At 35.9% G+C, this 22,321-nt stretch overlaps 1 protein-coding gene across 5 annotated transcripts in view; it reads left to right on the forward strand.

Moving 5' to 3' along the window:
- The window catches only part of ASAP2 (ArfGAP with SH3 domain, ankyrin repeat and PH domain 2), an 82,503-nt gene that overhangs the window by 53,201 nt on the left and 6,981 nt on the right, over positions 1-22,321 (forward strand). For all 5 annotated transcript variants that reach the window (XM_032184331.1, XM_032184327.1, XM_032184328.1 and 2 more), the window contains 15 exons: positions 96-165; positions 5,307-5,394; positions 6,308-6,356; positions 6,466-6,632; positions 8,071-8,204; positions 8,953-9,047; positions 10,649-10,838; positions 11,271-11,356; positions 11,548-11,663; positions 12,133-12,200; positions 12,935-13,048; positions 16,195-16,450; positions 18,984-19,145; positions 20,052-20,220; positions 21,881-21,948. In XM_032184331.1, the coding sequence (XP_032040222.1) occupies positions 96-165; positions 5,307-5,394; positions 6,308-6,356; positions 6,466-6,632; positions 8,071-8,204; positions 8,953-9,047; positions 10,649-10,838; positions 11,271-11,356; positions 11,548-11,663; positions 12,133-12,200; positions 12,935-13,048; positions 16,195-16,450; positions 18,984-19,145; positions 20,052-20,220; positions 21,881-21,948 (1,832 nt within the window). The remainder of the gene's footprint in view (positions 1-95; positions 166-5,306; positions 5,395-6,307; positions 6,357-6,465; positions 6,633-8,070; positions 8,205-8,952; positions 9,048-10,648; positions 10,839-11,270; positions 11,357-11,547; positions 11,664-12,132; positions 12,201-12,934; positions 13,049-16,194; positions 16,451-18,983; positions 19,146-20,051; positions 20,221-21,880; positions 21,949-22,321) is intronic.

Below are 22,321 nucleotides of genomic sequence, written 5' to 3' on the forward strand. Positions count from 1 at the left end.
AAAAAAAAAAAAAAAGGTCTTAAGAGCAAAATGATGTAATAATATTATAAAAACTGAGTCGTTCTTTTTTTTTTTTTTTTTTCCCTTTAAACCAGAATCAGAAAAGTGTGGCAGAAAAGGAAGTGCTCAGTTAAAAATGGTTTTCTTACAATTTCCCATGGTACAGTAAGTATTTGTTTACAATATTTTATGTACATGGTTGCTAATACAAAAAAAAGACAAACTATGCTGGTCTATATTTGTAATTTGGAATTAGCTGCATTCCTGATGCCGTGCTTTCAATGTGATGGGTACATATTTTTAAGGCAATCTTTCAGAAATATATCAAGACATACACAGTATCTAAAAATACAGCTGCTTTAATGCTAATGATGCTAATGGAAAAAAATTGCTTTTTTAAGGGCTCATTTTGTTCATATAAGCTGTTCATGTTTTACCAGACTATCTAAAAATACAAATTCGAACTCCGGCATGTGGAAAGATAGGGTTGGGCATTAAGCCATCTTTTACATACGGTTGAAACAACTTTATATTTAGAAGACAATCTGAAAGGATACTGAATCTCATTTCTCCCCCAGACTTGTTTCTCTATGGTAATGTGTAAGAAGGTAACTTTCCTGGAGAGCAGATGTTGGAGAAAATTATCTTTGAAGGCAAATTCTACCGGAAAGATGAGAGGGCATTAGAATCCCCTCTTTCATACATTTGCAACATGTTAACAAACTTGTAATACTTTCTACTTTAATTTTTTAAGTTTCCTGCTTTCAGAATTTATACTTGCGTAGTTTTTATTCTTGGCTTTGAACTCAGCTCTTTTCCCTTTCCATTAACCTTCCTCTTTTTATGTTGCGCTCTCAAAACTTTCTGAAATTTCTTAAGGCAAAAATCAGCTCAGTGACAGTATTTCCCATTCTTTGTCCAATAAACAGTCCCGTTTCTTGCTCCTCTTATGAACCCTTCTGTTCTTCATCCTGTTATGCCTGTTGCTATAACTACAAGTTGACCCTGGCAGCAAAAATGAATCAATCTCTCATTTGTGCATCTAGCCACAAGCTCTTGCTTTCTGAATTGACAACCAGGAACTAAAGAGGAATGCGAAAACAGGCCTGCAAAGCAGAGTCATTATAATTTTGGGACTGTCCACCAGTTTATCCCCATTTGACTGTGTGTGAGTGTGTCTTTGTTAGAGAAGAATCTGTTGGTATTTCTGTACCAGAGTCTGCATGTGCTGCAAATGGACTTGGCACTGGACTTGCTTTAGTGGGACCAGGAGGAGTGGAGCTAGGGCAGCTCAGAGCTGGCAGAGGTTACAACATCCACTTGTGGAGCAGATTTTTAATCCAAGTGCACTTACGGAGTTCTGTCAAGATACTCTTCTGTTCTTTTTATAAGTTGTCTACCAGATGGTCAGACACTTTTAGAAGCAGATCCGTGGAACTGTAGCTGGAAATCAGTTGCTTAAGGTAGATGCTTAAATGCAGGTTTAGCTGTGTAGGTTTCACAAGTTTGGTCTTGATCTTTTTATAATAAAAAAAAATAAATAAGGGAATGCCATCTCATTTTAAAATTTACTTCACTTTTTACTCATTTGCTTAATTTCTCCTTATGTATTGATGGCAGTTTTGTGCAAAAATCAATGCTCAACTCATAGGCATTGAAAAGGGTGGAGACAATTTCTGTTTCTTAAGGATTTTTTGGGCTGCTCTGAGTACCCTCTGAGACTTTTGAAGCAATAACATTGATTTCCAAGCATTGTCAGGGCTGATATTTCCTGGTCTCTAAAATATGACATGTCATTATCTTTTCCCAGCTGTTCATCAAAATGAACCATCTCTCAAAAATTAAGTTGTCAGTTTTGTTTGCCTTATTAAATACAAATTGTAAGTCCCTTTCCTTTAAAGGCTACCTTTTCTTCATGGACTTCTTTGGTCTTGTAGCCTCTCAGATTTGTATGAAGGACTGGGATTCTTTGGTTAGTTTCTAGAGCAGCCATCTTCAGGCAGTTCCAGGTGCTGTATTCTGACTTAAATTTCCCTGCCAAGTGCTCTCCTGATGCAAACGGGGAGAATATGATTTGTTCTCACCTAGCTGTAATGCTGAACATGTCTATATCAGCATCTGTGCAGAAAGTATCTTTTCAGACAGCTAAAAGCTTCAAAGCAATTAGCATTCATGGAGCAATGCAGGAGATAAAAATTGACTGAAAAATAGACACTGCTCCTTTGTGTAATTATTAGCAATTGGCAAATTTGTGACATCTACCTGACTGCAATTTAACATCAGTGGTTGAAAAAAAAAAACAAGATAGAAGCCAACTGAACAATATAAATAGGAATTTGTAAGTGGTTTCTGGATCAAGGAAAAACTTACATTTGCAGAACCTTGGATTTCACAAAGTTGATTTGATTTTCAGGAGCTTAAATGATATTTGCTGGTTGTCTGCAAAGAAAAAGAAATATGAGAATGTTCTTATCAAGGAATCTTTTTGGTTGTTTTTTACTTCTGGAAACTTTAATCTACCATTATGATTCATGGGACAGTCTGAGCACAGAAGAGTCAGATTTAATCTATTGATTCTTAGTAAGTCACTGTGGTATCTGGAAAAAAAAATCAGCTCTGTATCACGGAACTGCTCAGGATGGTGTCAGAAGCCAAACTTTGTGATTCCTGCATGTGTTGCTTGTTGGATGTAACGCAGGATAAGTCCTTTTGGTGGATGGAGGGGGACAGTTTTTCCAGGAAGGAACAGGAGTTCATGCTGGGGTCTGCATGCATGAGGGCTGGCAGCACATCTTTTCCGGGCACTGGTGTGTTAATGTGGATGTCCAAAAATTTGGTAGCAGTCTGAAGTTTATTTCTCCAGTCAGAGACCAGAGAACAAAGCCCAGAGATTTCAAACAGAATTTCATAGCAGTTACACATTTGCTACCATTCCCTACTTCTAGTGTCTTGCCAAATTCTGGAACAGCCTACAATGTCTAAGAGATTTATACAGCCTCGCCTCTCTTTATCCCGAGGCTCTGACTTGTCCCCTGAGGAACATCTGCCATGGGATGGAAACGTGTTGCTCACCGAGTAGTGGGCATGGGGAGCCTGTTATGTGGCTGCAGGATAGGAGGATGGATGTGGTGATAACAGCCAAATGTTAACATGACGGTTTTAATTTTGGTTTGTTTGTTTGTGGGTGTTTTTTTCTTTTTAATACTGTTGTTAATATTGACTCTCTTAGAGGGTTAAGGAGGTTCTCAGTTGACAGGCTTTGAAATACGGCTGCATTCCAAAACTGTCACGTTGGCCCAGGATGTGTTTTAAGTTGTTGCAGTCATTTCCACTGGTACTGAAATACCGATACAGAATTGTTATGCTGTGCTCTGCTGTTCAAAGAGAAGAGGTCTCTGTGTATTGGGCCTCCAGACCTCTCTGAAACATTTTGGTGGGTCCACTTACAGCTTCATATTTCACAAGTTAGAGAAAATGAGTTAGATCCTCTTTGAACTTCAGCTCTGAAGTCCTGGGGACTCTTCTATAGTTTCCAGCAGGTGGATTCTTTCTTAACCAGAATTTACGTACATTTTTACGTTCTCATACAGTCTGTGAGAAAAATACATGCTAGCTGCCTGGTGGCTTCTTTAACAAATGCTTATATTTTGATTTTTGTTTGCTTTATTTTATATTTTCATTATAGGCAGCTTCTGGAGACTTCTTAGACAACAAATATATTTAAAATTGAAACGCTGGAAACTGTATTGCTATGACTGTTAAGTATATTTAAACATAACCAAGAAAATAGGCCCAAGTTGGCGTTTCCGAGATGTTTTCTTGCATACTTCTAGTTTCAAAGAGCTCTTGCTGTTTGTAGGCTAAAATAATGAAAACTGCGTGCCCTTTTACTGCTAAAAGGAATGTCTGGAATTCAAAAAGCTACTTGCTAGGCAGAGAATACAATGTGGTTGTCAATTAGTTGTCATCTTACTGCTTCCAAAACCTCTCATGGGTACAATTTGGTTGACATAGCCCAGCAAATGACCTGCAGGTTTGTTGTTTCAAAGCATGAATGACTTTGTCTGCTGGCTATGCTGGGCAAAGCACGAGCATGTTGTTTTTCAAGGACGCTGTGACATTTAAAAGAAAAAAAAAGAATATGTGATTGTTTTCCTTATGTTCCTCCCTGGTTTTGATCTTTTCCTGGTCTTGCAATATAATGATGTTGTTATCCTTTTTCTGCCAGCTACATCATTTTATCGGATTGTTTTTAGGAAATCGGTACGCCTCAGACTTGTTCTCCCTTCTTTTTGAATGAAATGTTTTCATCTGCAAATTTAGAAGAGTTTAAGAAGATCTACATTTATTATTCATTGCAAATTACTTATCATTATGCGACAGTTCAGCTTCATTTGATAATTTTTGTTCTTAGGTGATTAAATCTTGTCTTAGCAGCTTGATAGATTAAAAAGGTTAGAACACAACATTAAGCGTGGTAATGTGTTTATGTATATTTTGGTCTTTACAATAGTGATTTCTTAATTCCTAATCCCTCAAGTCAAGGTTGCAAACATAACGTCTTTCTAGGTCCTACCCCAGATCGGTAGACAGGCAGGCTAAGGGAAAGAAGAGATTAGTGCAGAATTGCTGTTTGAAAAGTCTTTGTAGCCTTTATGAGACTATTTCAAAATGAAATTTGCTTATTCATTCTACTCTTAATAAAACACTGCCACGTTTTATTCAGTAAGGAACTGAAGTAGGTGGGATGAACTTAACTAGAAAGCATATATCCCTATGAAATACAATATTCTGCTTAACTACATTTTTTGATAATGAACTGCATCAGCTTAGTTTGTTGCGAGACTTCTTTATGCAAACTTGTTTTTTCTTTCAGTTTGGAAGGCTGATTGGGATTAAATGTCTGCTGAGTCTTTCCCTTTCTTCACTGATTATTGAAAACCGAGATGACTAACTTTTTAAAACTTAAATTAAAATAAGCTGTATGTCTTTTTGTTATACCTGACTGTTTGAGATAAATATTACTGGTAAGGTGATCAAAGTAGTGACAGTTAAGGTGCTATCACCTCTCCCCCCTTTCAAAATTCTAGCATTTATCCAGTTATCAGTGAACAAAATAGCCAAATATAAGAAAACAGTTTACAAACCAGAAGAAAGCATAAATCAAAACCTGGATACCTTAAAAGCTGAGGTAGCAGCCATTTGTCAAGTCTTCTTGGCCGGTCAGATGTTATCCCATGTTTTTGGACTGCAGGACTCTGTCAGTACGAGTATACTAAAACTTGTCTTGTTTTATCTTCAAATAGGCTAACCGACCTCCAGCAAAGCTCAATCTGTTAACCTGCCAAGTGAAAACAAATCCAGAGGAGAAAAAATGTTTTGACCTCATATCACGTAGGTTTGTTGTTTACTTCTTTTTACTTTTACAGTTAATATCAAAGGGGTTTGCATTATTTCTGAAGGTGTGTCAATAATCAACTTAAATATTTTAGCATTTAGAAAATGCTAAAATAAAATAAAGTCTTTGTAAAATGCCCTTTCTAGGGCAGTTTACCATTTCATGCATCTTAGCATAATGCAAACTAACTACATCTCTTTGGAAGACTACTTTTTTATAGAGCTTTGTTTACTCCAAGTACTCCTATATCATTTTGTGCCACCATATAACAGGGTAACAATATTTTTGCTGTGACATCACTCTTCTTATGGAAAATGTCAGAGCTGATCATCTTAGGAAGTTATAACTTTGTACAGGATCAAAAGAAGGCTTAAACCACGCTTTCTGTGTTTGATTTAATTGGAAAAGCCTAGGGCTTATCCTGACTGTGTCTTTATCTTGATTGCGTCTTTGAGCCTGACAAGTTTGTTTTGCCTTTTTTTGATTATTGTGGTTGAAGAGCTCGTTTGGAAACTTGAAACCTTTCTTATATTCACAGATGACCTCAAATAAGGAGTCTATATTTTAGACACTCCCCTCCTTGCCATCAGCAGAACTTTAGACTTATGATTACTGAGGTTATATCTAGAATGTGGGAAAATAACTACACTCTCCCACTGCTTGAGTAATAAAATCACAGCACTAAAGAAAGGTTTCTGTGTAAAGAGCAACAAGCCACCTTGTGTAAACACAGATGAACTAACTGTACCCAGTGCAAGTGAAACTTGCTGAATAGACTTTTTGGCTGTCAGTGCCCCAGTGATGAGACTAGAGACCCTAGGAGTCAAACACCCATAAATCTTAGATTTTTTCCAAGAGTTTTCTGCAAAACCAGTTTTTTAATCTGTACATGAATTATTTATTGTGCAGATGACAGGACGTACCACTTTCAAGCAGAGGATGAACAGGAATGTCAAATGTGAGTTACTTTGCTAAACTTGTTTCTGATACTGGTATCCTTCTGAGATGTTACCGTGAACTTTAGAAGTGCCGAAACATTTAATAGCAAAATATTACTGCCATTTTAGATGGACATCAGTTCTACAAAACAGCAAAGAGGAAGCTTTAAATAATGCATTCAAAGGAGATGATAACACAGGAGAAAATAATATTGTCCAGGAACTGACAAAAGAAATTATATCTGAAGTCCAGAGGATGACTGGAAATGATGTGTGTTGTGACTGTGGAGCACAAGGTGACTCTATTAAGCATATTTCTAATTGGTAAAAATTCTATGTATCATGAGAGTGTTTAAGCTGATATTTTATGCTTTCTCTTTTACTCCTTATTTCACAAAGATTGTACACTGTAGAATATGCTAACAATTCCATTATGCTGCTTTAGTAAGATTGATTTTTTTTTTTTATGTGCATATTTTCAGTGGGGAGAAAAGATACCGAAAAGCTTATTTTTCTCCTATGTATTTTGCTAATTGTAACTTTTGCTGATATAAATCAATTTAACTTACTTTATTAGCCCACATATTACCAAATTTACATAATACTTGGGCAAGTAAGGCAGTAAGATACTCAAGGCATTTTCCTAATGTACCATATATTTTTTTTAATCTTTTTATATTTGACTTTGAGAGTGAGCCAGGAGATGGTCTAAGACTGCACTTACTGGAAAAGAATGCATCTGCTGACTGTGTTTTGGAGCATTGGTTTTGGTTTTGTTGATCAATTCATTTCTACTTTAATCCTCTTCAAATTATTTTTAAATTCCTGCAGTTCTCAGTGTAATTTTATGTTACAGAGACACTGCAAGACTTAGGCTTTTTGGATTTTATGCTGTAGCTGAAAACGTTCTAAACCAGTATGCATTTTATAAATCAATAATAATTTTCAGCAATAGATACTGTATAAAACTATGAGAAGAGTCAATTCTGCTATCTTTAAAGAAGAAGATTCTAAATAGCTACTACCACACCTTTATCAAATGAATAAATGTCAAGTTGCCAAAATCTCCGTAAATGACTTCTTTGACTGGAAAACGAGGGAATGTTATAGCAAGAATGCAAAATACTGGGTAAAAAAGACAAGGAAGGGTAATTAAAGAGAGGGATGAGCGTTGTTATCTTCGCAATAGTTGAGTGAGAACTCACTGTAGTATGGTGCTGTGTGTATATTTCATAATCACTGCTGCTTCACATAGTCTAAAGTCTGTACTTGAAATACAAAATAAAAAACTCCAGACAACATTATGTTAGTTTGGATTGCACCTATAACCCCTGATTGAGATTGTGACACCATAATATTGGTGTTTGTAAAAATAAATAAATAAATAAATAAATAACAAAAAAGTTCTTGAAAGTGTGGAGAAAGACAAACTAGACTATTTGAGCAGCTCCCTTAGGGGTAGTTGCCTTTGACACATGCACATGCAAGCGCATACAAATTTTAAAAGTGCATTTTTGCTTCTTTCACTATTAAAAATAAATAAATAAATAAATAAATCCTGGTTTGTGTTTCCCAGCAGAGACAAAGTAAAGGCAAAAAGGCATAAATACTAAAATCGGATAATTTATGTACAATAATCTTATACACAGAAATGAAATTCTGTAAAAATTATGTTTTCTAGAATGAAGCCATTACATGTATTAATTTTAATTCTGTGGGTGCTTTTCGTTTCAGATCCTACCTGGCTTTCAACAAATTTGGGAATTCTAACTTGCATTGAATGCTCAGGAATCCATAGAGAACTTGGTGTTCACTATTCCAGAATGCAATCACTTACATTAGATGTGCTGGGAACATCTGAACTTTTGGTAATGAAATAGCTTTTATTGTCTTACAAATAGTACGATAAAATACTTCCAACACAACTATATTTTTGTCACTTTATATATAGTTCCAGTCTTGAAAGTTGCCTCCTGATAAACCTTATTTAAGGAATTGTAATTCCTCCAGATTATGGGAGCCTCCCAGAACATAGTGACTTGCTGTAAACTTTGCCTGATCTCAGAATTCAAATTAATAAAGGCTTAATATTTTTTGCTTTCAAGGTTTTTGGTGGTGGTTGTTTTTTTTTGTTTTGTTTTGTTTATTTTTACCCTTGGCTGTCAAACAGCTGTATTCTTTTTAAAATATCTCTTAGATTAAAAATTGAAGGAGTTCGCAAATACTCCATGAAAGTTGTCTCCTAAAAATGTTAAATAATTAATCCTCAAAAGAAGAAATTGTATGTGGCTTTGCTACACAAAGAAGCTACCACATATCAGCTGCTCTGTCACAATTCATGTGTGTTCTCACACAGCACTAAGTATCTTACATTTATTATGGAGACTATTGTCTTGATTCTTCAGTTACTAGTTTGGGTGTTGAATCTCAGCTGAAAACTTGTCCAGAAGGGTTTGTTCATGGTCACTGGTATAATAGCAGAACTAAGAATCAGAAACCAAAAGTCCCAAATCCTGTTTTCCCTTGTCCTCCTCCTAGCATGTGTGTTACAAATAACCAAACATATTTGTTAAGTGAGTTGTGGATGTTTTTTTTGTTTTGTTTTGTTTTTGACAGCTTGCAAAGAATATTGGGAATGCTGGGTTTAATGAGATTATGGAATTCTGTCTGCCAGTTGATGAGATGATAAAACCTAATCCAAGCAGTGATATGTAAGTAAAAAGCCACTACTTCTGAAAAAGGCAGGCATTAAATTTGACATTGCTAATGGCTTGTCCCCTCATGGTTTGCACCAGCATGCCATGGAAAATTTGTAATACCTTAGATATAACCTTATACCCAAGGAATATATATTTTTTTATTTTCTTGATGCTTTGCTCTTTTATTGAACTTTATCTGATCATACCTTCAGTAATAGCTGGGATTATGTTACCAGCTCTCTCGATCATGATTTGTGGGACAGGAAGAAATTAAATACAATTTCTTGCGAATTTTAAAGATGCACAAGGGCACAAAAATAGAGATTAAAATCAACTCTATTTGTTTTGTGCTTTTTAAACACAAAATAGAAATGAGAATGAAGTATACATTTTCCCTGAAAGGTACTGAACACCTCCTATGTAGAGACCCTTCCTAGGACTTCAGTCCATAACTACAGAGTAATAAGAGAACATTTAATTCCTCAAGAACACTGAACTGTGATAGCAAAGACACAGCAAGGACAGCTGCTGGCTTGGCTGCATCCTATGCTGTCATAAGAGAGGTGGTAAATAATGCAGAAACAAACCTAGAAGAAATGGCTTTGGATGAAACTGATTTTATGTTATCCAGACTTGCACCATTCTGACAATTTTAATACAATTTTATTTATTATTAATACTACAGTTTTAATATTTTTTGATTGCTTCTATCAATAATCATATAAAATATATTAATAATTAAAAATAGTAAAAAGATTACTGGATGCTAAATCCATAGCTTAAAATACTTTCAAAAATGAGACATTTCAAAAATGAGACATTCATGTACTTTGAAAAACCTGTATATCAAATTTGTGTTTTTTTCATTAAATAAGAATGTGAAAACAGACACTTTTTAAAACCAGAAAGGAATATCATCCTCTGCTTTAGGAACAAGAGCTATCCATTAATTCAGTCTATTATTCTTCAGATTATCTAGATGATAAATTTTGGCTTTGTCAGATACCTTCTGTGCAATGTTGTGTAAATCCCAAGAGCTGGTAAGCAGTTATGCTTGTGAGATGCATGCCAGATCCTGTCGCAGAGTGATGGGAAAAGGAATAGGTGCTTGCTAGTTGTGTATTAACAGCAGAAGTGGTAAGTCACGTACTGATTCAAGTGTACTAAGCGATAGGTTTCACCTCAATTTAGAGGTGAAACTAAAAACTCTGCTACGTTCTCCCTATCTGTTATAGCTGTGGTGAACAGTTGCTTTGCAGAATGTAGCCACTGCTGTGAATACAGATCCAAAGCATCAACCTGTAAGCTGCTGTTAGCAAACCAGGATCATGAAGTTTTGATGTATTTTCTGTGTGTAAAGCTGAGTATTCTTGATCTCGGTATTACACCAGAATTCAGAGGGGAAAATTTATGGTGTGTGTCCATATTCTAGTTCCATCTCATACTGGAAATATGAGACTCCATGTCTTACATGCATATTTAAAAAGAAAAATGACAATGAATGAGAACTACAGTCTTTCTCAGATTTTATTTCAAATGACTTGCATGTACTTATGGAAATTCTAACCATCTTCTGCTAAAAATTATAAAAAGTAAATTATATTCAATTTCAGGAATGCAAGAAAAGATTATATTACTGCCAAGTATATTGAGAGAAAATATGCAAGGAAAAAGCACGCTGACAATGCAGCTAAATTGCATGCCCTTTGTGAAGCTGTCAAGTCAAGAGACATTTTTGGGTTAGTCCAAGTATATGCTGACGGTGTGGATCTCACAGAAAAAATTCCACTGGCCAATGGGCATGTAAGTGTGGTAATTTTTATTAGAAAAAAAAAATGTTAAAAAGTTCAGTATGCTTTCATAATAAAAAGAACTTATTTGAGGCTAAGGTTTGAAATGCTGTTCTGAACGTTTGTCTCTTTAATGCTGTAATTTAATTGTAGCAAAAGAAGCTACTAAAGTTTTTAATCTAACATTGTTTCCAGATACTGTAATAGTTAAAATGTTTTTAAACGTTATTTTTTCAATAATCTATTTGTTTTTTTGAACTCATTTGTTTATTTACTTCAAAAGAACAAAAGGGAAAGAACAAAGGCTTTGCAAGAGATATTTTAATGGTAACATGTTGGAATAATTTGAAATGAAATACTTTAATAGATCTAATTTATGCCTTATTAAAATTTTTGCTTCTCTGTAAATCAGAAGAAACCAATGTGGTTTTTATTTTATTCTTAGGAACAAGATGAAACAGCACTTCACCTTGCTGTTAGATCCGTTGATCGGACATCCCTCCATATAGTTGACTTTTTAGTGCAGAACAGGTAGGTATACTGAAAACTATTAAATTGTTTCCCTTGCTGCATTTCCATCAAGTAGTATCTAAAACTAATTCTAGTATTTGCAAATCTAATATTATTCTTTGAAAATCGTGTAATGAGAGAGGTTTACTAATTCAGAGTAGGAACGAACCTTATTTTAATCAATTTTCCTCTTCTTTCCTGTACTCCAATAGTGGCAATCTAGACAAGCAGACATGTAAAGGTAGCACAGCCCTGCACTACTGCTGTCTGACGGACAATGTTGAGTGCCTCAAATTGCTGCTGAGAGGGAAAGCTTCAATTGAAATAGGTAAAAGGGTAATGTTCAATTTCATATTTGTAACTGCTGCAGGTAGAGAAAAGTGAGTGCATTTTCACCTCAGTTGTTTAACATAATTTTATGAATAATACCATAATTAAAAAAATAAATAAATATTCATTGTTCATTCCAAATTTAAAGTTGACTTAGGCCTAAATTCGTTTAAAAGCAAGTGTAACATTAAGTATGTACCAAGGTTTTCAACTGCTGTCTTGTTGCCTAATTATATACTGCTCTTTTATGGCTATCATTCCATATATGTGGCATGTGAAGTTGCTACTGATCCTCATGTTCAGAGGGCTGGTATTAGTTGGATCTCCATGTGGAGGAAACAGATTAATTTTAGAGTGTGTTGGTGTAGTAGTTCGCTATGTATCTGCAAGTATATCTCTGTCTTTAATAATGGACAGATTAATGATGACTCCTATTATCCTAACTTTCTTTTCTTGGTGTAATATAGCTAATGAATCAGGAGAGACGCCACTTGATATAGCTAAACGCTTAAAACATACTCACTGTGAAGAGCTGGTAAGTGTTGCATCTTTCCATATCTTTGTGCATTTATAAGCAGAATCATGCCTGAATGTTCAGTGGTTTACAGTTGAATATTTAACAAATGTATTCCAGACAGAATAAGCTTCTGCTTAGAAAAAACAATCAAGTTATGTGCTTCTACGAAGAAAATTATATTTTTTCTTAGATGCTTTGGAAATGCTTAACTTCCTGGTGCCAGAGCATGATTCTGTTTGAGACATTGGCCTCAAATCCACAAAGTTTTATGTCTGACATCCTGTTGAAATCAAATCACCATACTTCTTATGGATGAAGGCCACAGAAACAAAGTTCATCAGTACTTTTAGTAAACAAGAAAAATGGATTGATGGGGTCAAGGTTCCTTGATTAGCGAGCCTGTATCAAAAACCTGCCATTGCAGTTAATTTCAGTCACCTGCAATTTCTAAACTGAAACAAGTAGGATGTGGTGTTTCTTGTCAAAAAATGGAGAATGGGCCTGCAATGGGTAGTGAAAAGGCTCGTTGCTTTTGATTTAGTTCTGTTGTGTTTGGGTGGAGCTTCATTCTTTGAACTCACTGCAGTGCAGTTGCTTTCCACATTACTGAAGATTGTTTTCTAAAATAAAGGTAATGTTTGTACCTAGAAACCAAGGTTCATTCTGTGTGCATTTTTAGTTTTAAAGTATGTTGTTTTAAAAGTAAGTACTGCACATACCAGTAGTGTCAACAGTCATCTTTTGTTCCTCAGCTTACTCAAGCACTGTCTGGAAGATTTAATTCTCATGTGCATGTAGAATATGAATGGCGATTACTCCACGAAGATCTTGATGAAAGTGATGATGATATGGATGAAAAGCTACAGGTTTGTATCAGAACGCTGTTAATTTTCTGTGCATATATCTCTGTAAATACAATGTTCGTAACAATCTCAACACAACTCCTTAATGTAGGTATTAAGGCATTGCAAAATGACAATCAATAATAAAATTAAATAGCTCAAATTTTACTTTCTGTTTATCTTAAATTTCCTGTTTAATATAAAATACATGAAAAAAAAAATGAACATGTGGTTATAATCAGATTGCAATTAGCCAGATGTGATTTTTTTTTCTTAACAGACTCAATATACACATAGTATAGTAGTTGTTATTGTTTCAACGCATCAGGAATATTTAGACCTCCTGATCATCAAGCAGAAATACCATAAGCTAGGAAAATTGCCAGTACAAGGGCAGGTACCTTACAGTATCTCCTCATTTTTGTGAGAAAGCTCTAGTCGCTGCCTCTAATTTTGGAACAAATCATGCATTGACTTGTCTTCAGTGGTGCTAAACTTTTGCATTAAATTAGGCATGTTCACTAATAGCAGGCCTGGGTCTTAATTCTGAATCTTCCTCTACAAATATTTTTGTTCTTCTCTGTTTTTGTACCTTAATGGATGTTTTGTACCTCTGGAGTTGGTGTGGTGCTACTGGGTCACAGGATGCCACAGAATGGCTGAGGTTGGAAGGGACCTCTGGAGGTCATCTGGTCCAACCACACTACTTAAGCAGGGTCATTTAGAAGCAGTTGCCCAGGACTATATCTATTTGATTTTTTAATATCTCCAAGGAAGGTCATATTACAAGTAGTCACATGACAAAGTATTCTGGTAGCATAGGAACTTCATTACATTAAAAAAAAATACAAATTTTCCTATTCTAAGCACCAACTTTAAAAAAAAAAAAAAAAAGTATTTAAACACCTAAGCATGCAGACAGGGAACAAACTACCAAGTTTTGATACCTGTACAACACTGAAAAATGGTGAACACTTTTTTTTTTTTTATCCCTTTTGTGATATCCTGTCTGCATGGGGTTCTTTTCCCATGTCTTATGTCCTTAATCTGAGAGAGCTATTACCTCTAACTCTTGACTTTCACTGGATTTAGCTACAAAAAGTAAAATAAATGTCATGAGCCATCCCTTTCAAAGCATAATTGCTACATTCTGAGAATTTTCTTAAGATTTCTCTGGAGAATTTTGGTATCTGTGCAAGGATCTGTAGTCTGTGAGCTGTTAAATCCAGTTCTGGGTGAGTTTTTATAGTATATCCCTCCATTTATCTACTCCTGTATATTGTGTCACCATCCAGTTTATAATAGTAATAATGATGATCTTTTTGATAAAGCAGCTTGAAACCTTCTGGTATGTTGTGGTGTGTTTTTTTTTTTGTTTTGTTTTGTTTTTTGATCTAAAACATTTTATGTACTGTACAACTAGCTGTTTATCAAATCAGTGCCTTTATAGGACACTCTAAATTTTTATTTTTATTTTTTATTTGTTTTTTCTTCATTTCCTTTATTGTTGCTAGTTGCCTTCTGCAGTTGTGTTCTTTTTTTGGTCCGTCCCTTGAGTTCCACCTTGTGTAAGAACTTATTTGCTACTCAGCATTGAGGCTGAAGTAATGAAACTGCTACTTCACTGCCTGCTATTAATAGGCTTATACTACAGGGACTTTTGAAAGAAGAGTAAGGACTATTAATCACAGACTAGTGTCTGTGACTACATTGAATGCACTGGTGAATACTGCTGGTGCTTAGGATCACATCAGAGTTGTGTTTACAGGCATCAGTATATTAGGCTTGTCTCTTTCAGGTAAAACAATTGACAAGATTTTGTTGCCTTTGTCAGAAAGGGTAGCTTCTGAACTTGGCAGCTTCTGAAATTGCAGAAAAGCAAACCTAACCTGAAAGAAGGCTAGAACAATACAACTGGTTTCTGCTGCCAGGTCCTAGCTCATCTTTTGCCTCCATTCTGGCACACGTTTGACCCTTTATCAAGCTGTTTCAGTTTGTTAAACCAGTGAAAACCTAAGTCAAGAAAACAAAACAAAAATTTCTGATGGTTTAGAAAGCAGAAGCAAGCATGGGCTGAAGTGCATACCAGAGCCAAGACAGTGGAGAGGTCAGGGAAGGGGGAGAGTCAGCCAGTGAGGAGTGAGTCTGCTAAACCAAAGTAAAGGTGGGGATTGATGTGGCTGGCTGTCATGTACATCATTCTGGTAAGTCTTTGAGCTATTACACTGTGCTGGAACATGTCTAAAGGTCCTAAATGATCTATCCAGAGTGGACACTGGATATATTTAGAGAAAAATTGATTGCTTATTCATGATACTGTTGGTGTAAATCTATTCTGCCCAAATGCTTTTACTCTAAATGGTTATTTTAATTTCATACAGCCAGTACATCAGTTATGTGTTTATCTAAAGCTATTTCTGAAGACATATTTATGCTCTCTGAACTATGGAATGTTGCAACCCACTCCTGCACTAGCCATATGAACTTATAACTCTAGCTATTTTAATTATCATTTGATAACAATAATTATCATGCTTGCTGTTGAAACAGGAAAAATAATGCTAAGTGTGCATAGCGAACAGATGACTTGCTGCAAATCTCAAAGACAACTAATTAGAGCTCATTTCATAATGTGCAGGGGTTGAGCAATGTTCCGTCCCAGCTGCCAATTAAAGTAATCTCGCTAACTGCTCCTGTGATACTAGTGAGCTAAAAAGAGTTCATGAGAAGGTTGGGCTCCTAATGTGTTGTAGCTTGAGCTACAGGTAGAGTACTTGGGTGCAGTGTTGTTCTGGTTTTGAGTTGATTGTAATCTATTTTGGGCTGAACACTGCTGGATGAGGCTTAGGTTCCTCAGTTGTTTCTGTGTCTTTGAAAATATTACCTGGTGGTTTTCTGCAGGAAAACTTTCCTTGCTCTGGTCTGAATATTTATATTGCCTATATTATCTATAGCAGCATAGCCCTGTGTATATATAGGATACAGTAATATCTTATGCACACTTTTGTCTTGAAGAAGGTGGAATGTAGATTCTAGATTATGTATTTGCAGCAATAAAAATGCATTTTAGAAGCCATCTTTACTGTCTAGAAGCTAAGAACTTCCCATTAATAAATAAAGCGAGTAGAAATAATGTGGTATCAGTGAGTGCTTTTGTTATTGTGTTTAAGCAACCCAGTCCTAATCGGAGAGAGGACAGGCCCGTCAGCTTCTATCAGCTGGGATCAAACCAACTTCAGCCTAATGTAGCATCGTTGGCAAGAGATGCAGCGAACATTGCTAAGGATAAGCAAAGAGGATTTATGCCAAGTATATTACAGAACGAAACGTATGGAGCAATACTCAGCGGCAGTCCACCTCCCATTCAGCCTGCAGTACCTGTTACAAGCAGTGCACCTCCTCTACCTCCAAGGAATATTGGCAAAGGTATTAACACTGGAAAACAACACTGTATGTTAGAAGAATGGGATCGTTTTTTCGTTATGTTTTTAAGTTTTCTTTTAGCATTATATTGCACAGGTAAGTATTGGAATAGTTTATCAATGACTTCATCTTGAATACTTGAAGTTAATCTGCACAACCAATTCTGGGTTTGATTTTCAGTGTACCCGCAAGAAAGTACACAACAGTGTGTGGAAAAGCAATGCCCATGAAACCTCAATAAAGTTAAACAACTTACTAGAAGGAGGGCTGCAATGGATTTAGTTCAGCAAGTACTTTTTGATTGTATTCCATCTTTTCACACTTCAGATACTTTAAGATGTCATTGTCAGAGTGAAAATTTAAACATGTAAAATTTCCACAGCATTTGGCTGCTGCAGAAAATGATTTTAATACCTGGGAAAATGGAGAGTCTATGCAGAATGTGAGAGATTTTAACGTCGCAAAGTCCTTTCTTATTAGAAACGTGCTTCAAGGTTGATGAAATAAAATGGAACAAAGTATGAGGTTCACGATGCGAAGAACTGGATAAATTACACAGCTGTTAGCTGACTGAAAATGTAACTGCAGGTGACTAGCTGAACAATGAAAAACGTACTGGTCTCATCCCAGTTCAGAAACATGTGCTTGCAAAATCTACCATTGAAGCTGACACTGTAAACCTCATTCTTATGTTCATATCTAATCTGTTTGGATCATGGTGGAGAAGTGTAGAGAAATTTGTACAGGTTATCTTTATGCAGTACACATTCAGTGTGCTTTATTGCTTCATACCTTTATTAATCAGCATCTCTCATGTATGCTAAATTTATGGAATGTTAAATTCCAAAAAGATGGCTGTGTAAACACACGATTTTCTATCCTCCTGTGATTCAGACTCCACATCAGGAGATAAGAGTGGGTCATGTTCTAGGCATATATGAGGAATGTCTGCCTTTGGAAGCACTACACAGAGGTTAAAATACCTCCATACAACAATGACCATGCCTGAGATTGCAAACTGAACATTTGTATAATATGAAAAGTCAGTTGTTGGTCCCACAGGAATGGCTGCAGCACGGAAGTCGAATACAAATATGTTGTCTTGAGGGAACAAAGAAAAAAGAAAAAAAAGAGGGAACAATAGAACAGCATGGTGTTGCCCTACTTCGAAAGGGTGGTGTGAAACTGGGAGAAGTTTAGCAGCATATAAAACTAAGTTCCTTAACCAAGGTGGGATTCCTTTCATCTAACATTTTTGCATGAAGTCTCAATTTAATGTCATTTTACCTGACAAAAAGGAATGCTTCCCCCACCAAACAGGAAAATTCACCTAGTTTCTTGGGCTTTTTGTCTGTGAAGGAGCTTTTACTATCTGTTTAACTGTTAGATACTACCCCTAAATTAATACAGCTGGAGAGTTAAAAAGACTCTCTTACCCTTTGATGTTATTTTACCCACGGCAAACAATGCTATTTCACCCACTGCCCTTGATTAAATGACACTGGAAATGGTGTCATTTTAAGTTCACTCACAACCCCAGACTTTTTGGCACCAAAATAGTACAACTCCCACCAAGAAAGCATGCTGCCTGGCTCAGAGAGGTTATTAACTCATATTCTTTTTACTCCAGCAATATAGTAGCCTATTATTTTATATTTCAGTTAAAAGCTATGATAGCGTCACCGATCTCAGGTTCTTGTTGATTGCTGATATTGTTGTTGGTTTGCTTATGATGTATTATTGTTACTCCTTTATCCTCTTAGCTTTAAGCTGTTCTCCAAGTCTTTTGAGCCTTGTACACTTCTCCCTGCAACCTGATATTTATTCATACCTTACTCTGTTTCATCTTTTCTTAATATGATGCTCATGCTCTGAGTAGGGAAACATGACATGAGAAGTGCAAAATGTTGGCCTCATGGTGAAAATCTATAGTGTTTTTATAAAATGGAGATGCAGCTCTTTAGCCTAAGACTGGAATCGTTTAGGAAGCCCTGAGGAAGCAGTACCTTGTAACTGATACTAGTTTCATGACTAGTTGTCAGAGCTTCTTGTTTGGGTGAAATTCAGTTTTATGTCGATTCCAAATCAAAACTGCTGTTTCACTTTGAGTCAGCAATGTCTGCTAATACCCAAGGTGAGGTCCTTTCCTTGGACTACCTGCAATAATTACAGCTATCAGTCAGGGATTAAAGAGGGTAGCAAGATGTGCCTTCTCTACTTGTTAAGAAATGTCTGCTTTTCAAGTGTTAACATATTTTAAAGTAATGACTGGAGACAAACTTTAGGGTAAAAAGTTAGTAAGACTTCAACCAGAAACTTCCATGTAATTTTACGTCCATGTAATTTTACGTGGACTCTGATTTCTGCTCTGGCATTCCTGCAAGGTGGCAGTGGTTCTGAATATGAACAAATTATTTTGTGAATGTAGTGTTTGTAGTGTGTAGCTGCACCATTTTTAAAAGCACGGGTGTGAATGTTAACACTTTGTGCTTAGGGTAAGTAATAATAATAATACAGTATTTTCCTCTCTTTTTAGTCCAGCCTTCAGTTCTTGGCAGTGGTATTCAGACAATTTCTTCATCTAATACAATGTGGAAGACAAATTCTTTAGGAGTGGACAGTATAAGCAGGCAGAGATCTTCATCTGATCCACCAGCTATTCATCCCCCTGTGCCGCCATTGCGTGTAACATCTACAAGTATGTTTCCACTTTCCCCTGTTTTCCCTTCTGCTGTATCTAATCATAGTTGGCTTATTTTTCCATTTTCACAACTCATATTTCCTCTTTTGGTGACTGTAGCTTCGGCCTATCGTTCCCATCCAGTAACTTAGTATGAACTGTCTTCTCTGAAATTTCAGTGCATGGTATAGTGAAGGGTCAATGCAAGGTAGTAGCTATTACTAGAGCTAAAGAGCTTTCCACTTTGATATGTAGTTTTAATGATGCATATCTCACCAGTGAGCTGTAAAAATAAGTGTTACATATAGGCCTGGGGCTATGTCTCCACATTGTGCATAATTCTTGAAGATTGTAAGAGTGTAAAAAGGATGTTTTAATGCATTGCCAGCTGCTGTTGTGTTGGTTTCAAGAATTCAATAGAAATTTAATTAATTATTCAATATAATGTAAAGTTTCGTTGACTAAATATTAATTATAACAGGATTTTTAAAAAGAATTTTCTCTAAACAAAATTTCTCAGACACTTGCTCAAATACTTTTCCATAAAACACCAACTGAAGGCCTTGATTGAGCAAACAACAACATCACTCTAAATATAGTCATATTCTTGAAAATGTTAGATCAGAATGACTTTGGTAACACTTGAGAATTTTCTTTGCTTGTACTTTAATGCTTTGATGAATTGGAGTATTTGTGAGCTCTCTGATCTTGAGTAGGTGAAACAAAACGTAAACCTCTTTCCAAAGAGGTCACCCTTCCAATGGAAGGATAACTTCATGTTTTAAGTTATTGATAACAAGTAGTAAAGCATTTTTCTTTGATGAAGCTAAATCCTGTAACAGGAAGACCTGTGGATGAGAACCCAAGAGACAAAATGGTAACTAGAAGTCTAATTCCTTTTCATTGTCTAACTTTTTTCCATAGATGTGCTTTCTCCAGCACCACCGCCTCCAGTGGCAAAGACAGCCAGCATTATGGAAGCTTTGAACCAGCAATCAAAACAGCAACCAGCTCCTCCACAAACCAAGCCAACCCCACCACCACTGCCCCCACAACCTCCTAGTCGAATCTCTCAAAGAAAGCCTATTTCTGGGTAACTGATGCCATTTTAGTACTTAATGCATGTATTTCATAATGATTAACTTCTCAGTTTTATGGTATATAACATGCAAGTCATCTATAACACATGCAGTCTTTGCCAGTGATATGTTCTAACATATATGACTGAACAGAAGACAGATACTGAGGGAGCAGATTACAAGGATTCCCATGGTAAAAACAGAACAGCCTAGCAATTTAATGTTTTATAACTTTTACAGTATCTACAGAATGCTTAGCCCTGATGGAAATAAGGCACAAAGAATAATCCATTTCTAATTTTCTTCTAATAACAAGAGATAAGGGAATATTACTGTCTGAATGTGCCATTTGTTGTTCACATGCTTATCCTCTGTTCAGTTCCATTCAGTATTTTCATTCATGGAAGGAGTTGAGACTTGGAATAGAGAATATGATCTTTAAATTTGTAAGATGTTACAAGTGACAAATGTACTAGTGAATAGGATTATATTTAAACTAGCCTTGAAAAGCTAGTAGTAGTCTGGGAAGAAGAGGAGTGTTGTTTAGTAAGCAACACTTGGTACTGAAGAACAGCCAACTACAAAAATGGCGTATGGAGAACAGCTAAGTATGGTTAAGCAAAAGTCTTCAAGAGAAGAATCTGCAAAGACATGGTGAATCGTAAATAAGAAGACTCATGCTGTTGTGGAAGAGGCAAAGAGAAAGAGTGTTGTTTGATTATGACCTGTAAAATTTAGGAGTTACTTATTCCGATTGGCTCAACATCAATAATGTCTCAGCTGGACTACTGTATTCAGTCTTGGTTATTGAATTAAAATAAAGATACAAAGTAGTAAGGCCAAAACCAGAGAATATCAATAATAAGAAGTCTAGAAAATATGACCTGTGATAAAAGTTTGGAAGAAGTGAGAGTCTCTCATCCTTAAAAATAAATAAATAAATAAATTGGAGCACAGATGCAGGTCTGTCCATATAAAGTACTGCATCACTCCACTCCTTTTTACGTCTCATGGTGGCTCTAAAAAGAAAACTTCTAAGTTGTGACAACAATAATGTAGACACTATGGAAAGTTTTCCCAAAGTAAGCATAGTGAGATATGTTAGTAAATTGTCTTGGGAAATTCTGGATTCTTAGACACTGAATATTTGGTAGAGTATCGTTTATGCAAGCCTAGATGGTTAGCAAGTACAGATATATGTATATGTGAGATAATACACATGGTTGATGCTTTGTGAGTGAAAGAAGCAAGCAACCATTGAGTTTCCTTTCTAGCCTGTTAATTGCATATACATGCAATTGTAAAAGGGAGAAGCAACTTCCTGAAGTTTGCTATAATGTACACGATACATATTTTTAACAAAGCACACCAAAGAATTTTTAAAAAGTAATGTTAAGAACTTCAGAACTTAGGGAAAGAAAATCAGCTTTGTACAAACTGCAGAAATTGAATGTATGTAATTCTTCTGCCTCACATTTTTAGATAAGGTGCAGTTTACCATTGGCCTGCTCAGAAATAGGGAAACAAACTAATATTTTAAAATACCAGACACTGAAATATACTGAAGATGTTACAAGAATTTTATAATTTGGAAAATAGTCTGAATTCTTGTGGTTTGAGTTCTTGTTTGTTTCTTAAATGGAAAATTTTCTAATTTTATTTTTTTTTGAACAGGACTGAGAAGTCATCTGGCTTAGCAAACAAAGGGCAGTCTAGAGGACTTGGGTCTCTACAACAAACTGGTAATTATGCTTTAGAGATTTATTTTACTGTAATTAAGCTATTGTTATTACAGCCTAAAGGAGAGTGTTTTCAGTTTACCTTGTACATTTAAACACAATCAGTACCAGCATTTTTGTTTCTTTTTTTGATTGTGTAGGCCCTTATGCTTAAAGCTTTTCTGCATGAGTTGGGGACAATTATGTCAGCAGTGGAACTATGTAGCAAGAATCACAGAATGGTTGAGGTTGGAAAGGACCTCAGAAAGTCATCTGGTCCAGATCCCTGCTCACAGGGTATTGCCCAGGACCATGCCTGAATGAGTTTGCAAGGTCTTCCAGGGAAGAAGACTCCACAACCTTTCTGAGCAGTCTGTGCTAATGCTTCATCACCCAC

The sequence above is a fragment of the Aythya fuligula genome, chromosome 3 (genome assembly GCF_009819795.1).
Source record: "Aythya fuligula isolate bAytFul2 chromosome 3, bAytFul2.pri, whole genome shotgun sequence".
NCBI classification, from domain to species: domain Eukaryota; kingdom Metazoa; phylum Chordata; class Aves; order Anseriformes; family Anatidae; genus Aythya; species Aythya fuligula.